Raw genomic sequence first — 8,932 nt, 5'->3', positions numbered from 1 at the left:
ATTCCTTTTCCAGGCCACCGGCCCAGCACGCCCTGTTTGTGCTGGCACCACCTCCAGCTCCAAAAGGCCTTTTCCACCCGGTTTGGGAAAAAGGGAAAACAACCGCGGGCTCTTCTCATCCTTCTTCCCATTTATTTATTGATTCATTGCCTTCTTCCCCCTTCTCCAGCTGCTCCAGCCCCGATCCCAGCTCAGTAGAGGTTGTCCCGGGCGTGCTCCATGATGACCTTCAGGCCCAGCCAGGTCTCCTGGGCGGTGGGAACGATCTGCTTGGCGGGCAGCAGGAATCCGTAGCGCCCGGTGTCCCGCAGCTCGAAGGTGAAGGAATATTTAATCCCCTGGTTGTAGGTCCAGTCGATGGTTCCTCCGCTGGCTCTGTCTGAGGGAGGGAAAAACACGGGGGGGGGGCGATTCAGAGGTTCTGTGGCTTTGTAAGGGAATTCCACGGGATATTTGGCCGGTGTGAGGGATGATTTGGGGGATTTTGGGGCTGCCCCGGCACTTACAGATGGTGGTGATGATGCTGCCGTACTTGTACTTGGTGCCGTACAGGGAGGACAGAGCTGCCACGGCCTTGGCAGAAACCTCGTGCTGGGAATACAGGGAAGGGGGAAAGATGAGCCAAACAAAGGGAGAAAACCTGCGGGATCCACCTTTTTTTCTGGGTGCCAAAGCTCCTCCCGGCTTCCCAGTGGATGCAGGAAAGATGTGGCTCCTCCTTGGAGCAGCAGAAGAGCTCCACCCCATCCCAACCCTCCGAACCACGTGTGCCTCACCAGCTCCTGCTGGTCCGGCGCCGGGGCGCTGGTGTAGCCGTAGGGATAGAGCAGGAGCTGGGAGTAGCTGTGGATGGAGACAAAAGCCTTGATGTTGCCGTGGCTCTTCACAAAGTCCACGATGGATTTCACCTCGGGCTCCGAGTTGGGGTAGGGTCCGTGGTACGTCTCCGTGCAGGGGTTTCCGCTGGCGCCGGCCTCTGCGGAGGGAGAGGATGGTGAGAATGCGGCGGGGATTCGGGGGTTTTCCAAGCCCAAGAGGTTTTTCCCACCACCCCCTCGGTTCCTTGGTGGTGATCAAGGAATGCTCCCGGGGCTCCTCCATTTTTATGGCGACTCTCATTTGTCACTGGGGGGGCCCAAACCCTCGGCTCTGCCACGGAGAGCAAACCCCACCTCTTCCCCAGGGGTCACCGATGAGCCAGAAACAGCTTTGGAGCCTCCGCAGGGACAAGGGGACGGCTCTGACCTCCAAAACCTGCGTCCCAGTTGCGGTTGGGGTCCACTCCAACGCAGATGGAGCCCGAGTGCTTGGACCTGGTCTTGCGCCACAAGCGGTTCTGGAAGGGCAGAGCCGCCTCAGCCGGTGCGCGGGGCTGGAGCTCCACAGCTCGCGCTGGTCCCCTTCCCATCCCGTGGAAACGTGGAGGAGGAGGCTTTGCCCTCTCAGGGATGTGGAACTCCCCAAATCCTGCCCCCCAGCCCCATCCTGTAGGAAGCAGGGAGAGGAAAGGCGAGGCGATACCTTGGTATGGGTGAAGGCAAAGCCGTCAGGGTTGGTGACAATCTCCAGGAAGATGTCCATCGTCTCCAGGATGGAGGCCACACCTTCGTTATTCGCGTGATCCTGGACAATCTAGAGAGGGACGGAGGTTCGGGGCTGCCTGTCCTCCCTGTGGGATCACCCACCCGGATCCCACGGCTCCTGAGGACCTTTTGGGACGTGTCAGTACCTTCTTGGCGAACCAGACGCCGCTGGCCTGTGTCACCCACTCGCGGGAGTGGATCCCGGTGTCGATCCACACGGCTGGGCGGTTCGTGCCCCCCGTGCTGAACTGGGAGAGCAGAGAGGGAGGATTGGCGTTGTCCCTGTCACCGCTTTCCCCTCTGGATCACGACCCCCCAAACCCTCACCTTGAGCACGTAGAGGGGACGGTTCTCGGTCGAGCGGCCGATCTCCAGCTTGCTCACCAGGTTGGGGTTCTCGGCCACAAGCATGTCCATGAAATTGTAGATCTAGGAACGACAAGGGATGGTGGGGGTCACTCCCAAGCTCGCCCTCCTGCCCAAGAGCAAACTTTTTCGCCCAAAACGCCTCAAATTTCGTGCTTCCCCACCTCGTCTATGGTGTGGTAAGCCTCGTAGTTGAAGGTTTCGGTGCTGAGCGGCAGCTGGCGGCTGCTGCGGAGCATCTCCGTCTGCTCTTCATCCAGCAGGGCCTGTGGGGTGGGACAGAATGAGCCTCGTTCCCACTGGATGGGATCCCACCTCTGCCCCGCTCCCCTGCTGACCTGCACATCCTCGATCATGATGGAATAGGAGACCCCGCCCGCCTCCAGGTGGGCTTTGACCGCCTGCAGGCTGGGGAAGGGCACGCGGATGTCCACGGGGAGTCCGAGCCTGCGGGGAGCCAGCCAGAAATCCAGCTGGATGGGGGGCGGGAAAAACGGAGATGAGGGCTCAGATCCTGCCTCGGGATGCACCCCCCAGCACCGGCCTGGCTCGGTTCTTGTAATCCCACATCCAACCCCGTCCTTGCTTTTCTTGGTGAGGTGTAAAACAATGGCCGTGGGCTGGGGGGGTGTCCCCAAAATCCACCTCCACAGCCAGTACCTGCAGATGCTCCAGGTCCTGCAGCTCCTGCACCTTCTGCAGCTCCTCATCGCTCTGGGGGACGACGCGCAGCACCTGGTGCCTGTGGGGTCAGGGGGTGCCGGGGGTGTGGGACGAGCTCCGGCCCCGTTAGTCCAGCCTAACCCCACCCCATCCATCCCCACCGTTCCGGGGGTTTCCCCCGAGCCTTTTCCCTGCGCTCCCTCGGGGTTGAACCATCTCCTTCTGCCCCACGCGGTGCCGCCGTCCCCCATCCCGGCCCCCCTACCCGACGAAGGTCTCGGTGCAGGCGGCCACTGCCACCAGGGCAGCCAGGAGCACGGGGAGCCTCATGGTCAGCAGGGAGAGCCGGTCTCGCATCCCAACAGCGCCCCGGCGCCTCTTAAATCCCATGGCATGGGGGCCCCAGCCCAGCCCCTCCAGCTGTCCCTTTTCCCAGAGCCCTGGGAAGGCTCTGGCTGCCGCCAGCCAAGGTCAGGCCCCGTCATCTCCATCCAGGAACTCCCAGTCCCGGCCAGATCTGTTCCAGGAATTGGGACCGTGGTGAGCCAGCTGCCGGCAAGGTGAGACCGGGAGGTGCCAAAATCCCACAGCCCCCAGCGCCGGCTGAGGGGAGGGGAAGGATGGGTTTGGGTTGAGAACGCGCGAAACGCAGATTTTCACCGTGGCCGCGGTGAGCTGGATCCCTGAACCACAGCAGTTTAAAATCCGGCTGAAGTGGCGTAAAGCTTGGCTCAGGACAGAGGTCAGAGCAGGTGACAGTTGTCCCAGGAGCCAAAAATAAACAGCAAATGCCTGGAAGCACCTTGCAGGCAGCGATGGCCCTGAGGGCGCCCCATGCCCCTCCTTGCAGCCCCCTGGGAAAGGATGACGGAACAAAACTGCCCAAAAAACCCCACAAATTTGGGGCCGGTTGCCCAAAAAACCCCATCTCCTCCCATGCTGGCTGTTGGCTCCAAAGGATGCCAAAGCCCCCGGAGGACGGGGCCTTTGAGCCGAAGTCACGAGGGGAAAATCGACACCTGCAGGGCTGGGAGTCCTTTTCCACCCTTTTTCTGGAGTTTAGCATAGGAAAAAAAAAAACCGAGGGTGCCCAAAAGCGCTGAATCTCCATGAGGATTTATTGAGAGGAGGGAATGCTGTGGGAGGTGCTGGGGTCAGTAGGGATGCTCCAGGACGTGGACCATGATGTCCAGGAGCGCCGGCCACGTCTCGGTGGCGGTGGGGACGATCTGGGAGCTGGGCAGGAGGAATCCGTAGCGCCCCGAGTCCCTCAGCTCCAAGGTGAAGGAATATTTCACCCCGTTGTCATAGGCCCAGTCGATGGTGGTGCCTCCCGCCATGTCTGCAGGGAGAGGAGCCCAGCTGGGAGCGCGTTCCCGAGGGATTTGCTGCGGGATGAGGGAGGGACACTCACAGATGGTGTTGGCGATGCTGCCGTAGGTGTATTTTGTCCCGAACACGGCGGCCAAGTCGCTCACGGCCTTCTTGGCCAGCTCATTCTGCAAAGGAACCACCAAAAGTGGTGGGATCGAGGAGCAAGGGGATCTAGAGCCCCTCATTCCCCATCCCTCCTGCTCTAGGTTTTCCCAAAAACCCCGAATTTTTGCTGTTTGAGGTCCATCTCAGGACCCAGCTGCAGGGGTTCAATATTCGGGTTGTGTCTAACGGGAGGAGCAGGGAAGCTCCCGGGATGCTCTGCCTGACTTTTCCAGGGGGTCACAGCCCCACGTTTTGGAGCCATCTCACCATTTCCTGGTGGTCGGGTGCGGGCGCCCTCCTGTACCCGTAGGGGAAGAGCAGCATCTGGGAGTAGCTGTGGATGGAGATGACGGATTTCACCTTCCCGTGGGCGCGGATGAAATCCACGATGGCTCTCACTTCCTTCTCGGAGTGGGCGTGAGGGCCATGATAAGTCTCGGAGCAGGGATTGCTGCTGGAGCCGGCACCTGGAGCAGGGAGAGGAGGAGATCCAGAGAGGATCCCTCGGGAACGGTTTCCATCCCTAGCTTTCTCCGCTCTAGCAGAAAGCTTTGATGTTTTGAGGCACGAACGACGCCCGGCGCGGGGTGGCCGAGGCCTCACCTCCAAACCCAGCGTCCCAATTTCGGTTGGGATCCACTCCGACGCAGCGGGATCCAGCGTTGATGGACCTGGTCTTGCGCCACAGGCGGTTCTAGGAGCACACGGAGACTGGAACAGGGATGTGAACCCCAACCCCTGCCCAAGCATCTCCAGGGATCTCCACTCGCCGTCCCACACGGGGAGGAACATCCCTCCCCACCCAAAAACCACGGGCAGCCCTGGTCGGGGACAGCACTCGGGACGAGATCCCCCCGCGGCGTCCCCGCGCTCACGGAGCTGTGGGTGAAGGCAAAGCCGTCGGGGTTGGTGACAATCTCCAGGAAGATGTCCATGCTGTCCAGGATGGCCGTGACAGAGGGGTCCTGCCCGTATTCCTGGGCGATCTGTGCGTGGAGAGGAGCAGGAGCTGCCCCGGTGCCCCTCGGAGACGAGGGGATGGGACGGACGCAGGGTGGGAATTGGGGGTCCCACATCCCAGGGGATGCCAGGGTCACCTTGTTGGCCGTCCAGACGCCGGTGGCTTGGGTGATCCATTCCCGCGAGTGGATGCCGGTGTCCAGCCAGACGGCCGGACGGTTGGATCCCCCGGTGCTGAACTGTGCGGGATCGTTGAGGTTGGAAAAACCCTCCGGGATCGTGGAACCCAACCTGTGCCCCACCCCTGAGTGCACTGAGCGCCACATCCAGGCGTTCCTCGGACACCTCCAGGAATTGGGACCCCAAAGCTCCCTGGGAAGCCCTTTCCAAGGCCTGACCACACTTTCCATGGAGAAATTCCTGCTGATGTCCACCCTGAGCCTCCCTTGGCACAGCTTCTCGTCCTGAGGCCGCCCCGGGACCCACCTTCAGCACGTACAGGGGCCGGTTCTCGTAGCTCTGCCCGATCTGGATCTTGCTGACCAGCTTGGGATGATCCTCCACCAGGACGTCCATCCAGTCGTAGATCTGGAAAGAGGAGCTGCCAGGTCACGGGGCTCAGCCTGGTTCTCACCTCTGGGTTTTGAGGGCATCCAGCACTGGATGCAACAGGCAGAGCTTCCCTGGGGAAGATCTGGTGCTTCCTTGGAGAGCTGGGACTCCCCTGGGGAAGACCTCATGTGAGCAGGGAAAGGCACATCACAAGGTTTTGGGAAAAGTAGAAGGAACGGTGAGGGGAAAAGTAGAAGGAACGGTGAGGGGAAAAGCTCTGAGATCCTCCCAACACCATCACAGCCCCTCCACCAGTCCCAAACCGAGCTCCAAGAACCCCCAAAGTGAAGCTGAAAATGTCTTCCACAGGGTGGGAGATCCCAGGAGTGTCCACGCTGGACGTGGAAGGTTTCCCAGTCTCCCATCTCAGCTAAAAGCCCCTCCGAGGAGGAGAAAGGTGTCCCAGGGAGGTCTCAGCTGTCCCCAAGAACTTCACCGTGACCGTCACCCCAGTGTGACCCCAAGCAGGACAAAGCCATCGCTCTGCAGAGAAGGGTACCTCGTCTATCGTGTGGTAGGAGGCGAAATCGAACGTCCTGGAGCTTCTCTTTACCCTCCTAGACCTCCTCATGCTTTCCTTTTCTTCATCCAGTAATTCCTGGTTAGGAGGCAAAAAAATAAACCCCCCCCCCCCCCAAAAAAAAAAAAAAAAACAAAAACCAAGATCAAAAAGGGTGGGAGGAGCAGGGGGTTGGAGTTTTCTTCTGTCTCCTGACTTCCAACTTTTTGGACTTTCTCTCAGGGCTGAGCCGCAGGAGCTCGTCCTGTTCCCATCACAGCCATTACCTGCACGTCCTCGATCATGATGCTGTAGGAAAAATTACGGAAATCCAGGAGTTTTTTGACTCCTTGGAGGTTGGGGAAGGGCACCCGCAGGTCCACGGGGTGGCCGGGGATGTTGGGGTGACGCCAAAAGTCCACCTGGGGAGAAGAAGCTGAGGTAAAAGGGAGAACTTGGCCCCATCCTGCGCCGGTGCTCATCCACTGAGCTCCCCAGCACCTCCAGGGGTCTCACAGGAGCTTCCATGAAGGATCTAAAAAAGGGGTTTTGGATAAATTTTGGGCCACAGGTGGATCTCTGGATAGGGACCCACAGAAATGTTTCAGCCCAAGTTGTTTGAGTGTTTGTGGGATGCTCCCAGTTCATCCGAAACAGAAGCTCTGAGCTCGAGGAGCCTCGGATTAAATTCATATTTATGTGGTTCTAAATGATACATCTCCAAAAGCTGGAAAATTGGATGGGATGGCAAAAGAAGGAGGGAGCCCTGGCTTCATCAGGAGGGTGCTCAGGACCCCTCAGAGCTCACCTGCAGCTCCTCCTGCTCGCCCAGCACCCTGAGCAGGGCGATCTGCTCCTCGTTCCTGGCCGTGACGCGCAGGACCTGGTCCCTGCAGGGAGGCAGAGCGGTCACAGGGCTGGGGGGAGGCTGGGGAGGCTCCAGACCAGCTCAGAGCCTTGGAAAACTCATCAATTGGTGTCGAGAGGAAAAAAAAACAATGCGGGTTTGGAGCAGCCATGATGGGGAAAGAGCAAGTGCTGGGGAGCCTGAGATGATCTCCAGCCGTTGTCGGGGGCTTACCCCAACATTGAGGTGGTTTCAGGGTCCTTTGCTCCCCTGCACAGCTCCGAGCCGAGCCGAAGGAAGAGACGGAGTTCTCAGGTTTAGATTTTTCAGTGTTGCACACTTCGTTTATTGTTTCTTACCTTACAATTTTCTCGGAGTCCGACAAGATGTTCGCAGCTGCGTGGATTCCTCACGTCTCCCCCCGAGCTGGGCTGTCCTTATCTTTTATACTAATTACTACGTATTTCTTATTTACTATTTATTACCAATGTCTATCACTATTACTAAAAAGGTCATCTTTACTCTGACCCAATCCTCACTAACTACTTTGTGCCACGTCAATGCAGCAATGGAGTGAGGGAAGGAGAAGGAGAAGGAGACAACGCCCCAGATTCTCCATCTTGTCCCCATTCACTTCAATGCTAGGAACCTAAAACTACAATTTTCTCATCCTGTGATAAGCTAAACTACTATTTCTCACATTCTTTTGGCATGTAAACCTTCTCTCAGTGTAGGAAGTTTTTCCCATGGACTGAAATCAAAGCCAGTGTCTCTCTGAGCTCTGAGCTCTGGGCTGGGGTCCCAGACCCCCTGCCCAGGTCCCTGACCCTCCAGGGCAACCAAAGGAATGCCCTGGACTCCAACAAGCCGTGTTTGAGCAGCTCCTAAGATGCTGGGGAACATCTCACATGTTCTATATTCCCTAGCAGAGGTCCCAATCCAGCCTGGCTGGGCTTCCCAAGGACAGGCACAGCCCCTGGAGAGGAGGAAATGTTCTGTGGGAGAGATGTTTTCCCACCTCGGATCAATCCTTTACCTCCACCGTTGGGCAGCGCTTAAAGCCGCTCCCAAAATTCCTTCACCTTTCCCCTTTCGTGCCTTTCCTCCTCTTATCTCCTCATTTATCAGTCTCACCGCCTCCCCCGGCGTGATAACAATTTCCATTTGCCGATCCGTGCCCGGGGGACTCAGGCAGGCATTAAATCCTTTTGATTTTTCCAACATCAGGGAGCAGCCCTGACATTCCCTTGGCCCGTGCCTGGAGGAGATCCTGGGTGGATCCCTCAACCACGGCATCGCGGCCGAGGAGGAAGCGAAGCAGGAAGGAAGCTGGGTCAGTCACGTCTCGGAATATCCCGAGCTGGAAGTGGGATCAAATCCAGCTCCAGGCTCTGCCCAGACACCCCAACCATCCCACCCTGTCCTTGAGAGCGTTGTCCAAACGCCCCCAGAGCTCCGGCAGCCTCGGGAATGTGACCATTCCCTGGGGAGCCCAGCATCCCCTGGATGAGGAACCTTTCCTGATATCCAACCTAAAACCCCTCCCTGGCACAGCTCCATCCCTTCCCTGGGTCCTGTCCCTGGTCAGGAGCTCACCAGCTCTGGCTCCAGCTGGTGGGACGTCCAACATCCCGGGGGAACGTTTTTATGGGTAGGTTTTTCCCGACTCTGAACACGGAATTCCCGCTTTCTCTACAAGTTACTGCTCATTGCCAGCCCATTCGTTCAGGCCTTTCTGGAAATGGGTTGGAGGCTTTGGGAATTTGGGGTTATCCTTGAACCACCCCCCTACATTCCATCCCCCCTTCTCAGCCTCATTCCTGCACTGCACTTCGCTGTTCTTATCTCCGGGAGTTACGGCCAGGATGTTTGTCCTGGAAAAGTGCTGCCCTCCCTTCTCCAGCCACATCTTGTTCTTTCCCA

The 8,932-nt window shown here is 58.4% G+C and overlaps 2 protein-coding genes across 2 annotated transcripts; both read right to left on the bottom strand.

Moving 5' to 3' along the window:
* Positions 1–162: 162 nt before the first annotated feature.
* LOC120751722 (carboxypeptidase A1-like) lies at positions 163–2,970 on the bottom strand. Its single transcript, XM_040062005.2, has 11 exons — positions 2,878–2,970; positions 2,610–2,691; positions 2,288–2,422; positions 2,114–2,215; positions 1,911–2,012; positions 1,730–1,831; positions 1,522–1,632; positions 1,246–1,336; positions 777–976; positions 507–591; positions 163–379 (listed from the first exon to the last, which is right to left on the bottom strand). The coding sequence occupies exons 1-11, from the start codon at positions 2,967–2,969 to the stop codon at positions 192–194; spliced, it is 1,290 nt and encodes a 429-aa protein (XP_039917939.1). The 5' UTR covers position 2,970; the 3' UTR covers positions 163–191.
* A 777-nt stretch (positions 2,971–3,747) lies between these two features.
* LOC120751493 (carboxypeptidase A1-like) lies at positions 3,748–8,639 on the bottom strand. Its single transcript, XM_058420174.1, has 12 exons — positions 8,606–8,639; positions 7,369–7,417; positions 6,971–7,052; positions 6,450–6,584; positions 6,163–6,261; positions 5,538–5,639; positions 5,189–5,290; positions 4,967–5,077; positions 4,695–4,785; positions 4,359–4,558; positions 4,027–4,111; positions 3,748–3,954 (listed from the first exon to the last, which is right to left on the bottom strand). The coding sequence occupies exons 1-12, from the start codon at positions 8,637–8,639 to the stop codon at positions 3,767–3,769; spliced, it is 1,278 nt and encodes a 425-aa protein (XP_058276157.1). The 3' UTR covers positions 3,748–3,766.
* Between the last annotated feature and the right edge of the window lie 293 nt (positions 8,640–8,932).

This window comes from Hirundo rustica, chromosome 4 (assembly GCF_015227805.2).
Source record: "Hirundo rustica isolate bHirRus1 chromosome 4, bHirRus1.pri.v3, whole genome shotgun sequence".
Lineage (NCBI taxonomy): Eukaryota > Metazoa > Chordata > Aves > Passeriformes > Hirundinidae > Hirundo > Hirundo rustica.
This window is presented reverse-complemented; position numbering and strand designations above follow the sequence as displayed.

What these genes read in the sequence shown, in the direction of transcription:
- LOC120751722 (XM_040062005.2), bottom strand. Translation starts at nt 2,969, where the DNA reads ATGCGAGACCGGCTCTCCCTGCTGACCATGAGGCTCCCCGTGCTCCTG. An exon ending in TCATGATCGAGGATGTGCAG is followed by an intron (nt 2,216 to 2,287) that starts GTCAGCAGGGGA and finishes CCCACCCCACAG; the next exon opens with GCCCTGCTGGATGAAGAGCA. An exon ending in CAGCATCATCACCACCATCT is followed by an intron (nt 380 to 506) that starts GTAAGTGCCGGG and finishes TCCCTCCCTCAG; the next exon opens with ACAGAGCCAGCGGAGGAACC.
- LOC120751493 (XM_058420174.1), bottom strand. Translation starts at nt 8,639, where the DNA reads ATGTTGGACGTCCCACCAGCTGGAGCCAGAGCTG. An exon ending in GCGAGCAGGAGGAGCTGCAG is followed by an intron (nt 6,585 to 6,970) that starts GTGAGCTCTGAG and finishes TCTTCTCCCCAG; the next exon opens with GTGGACTTTTGGCGTCACCC. An exon ending in CCTACCACACGATAGACGAG is followed by an intron (nt 5,640 to 6,162) that starts GTACCCTTCTCT and finishes TCCTCTTTCCAG; the next exon opens with ATCTACGACTGGATGGACGT.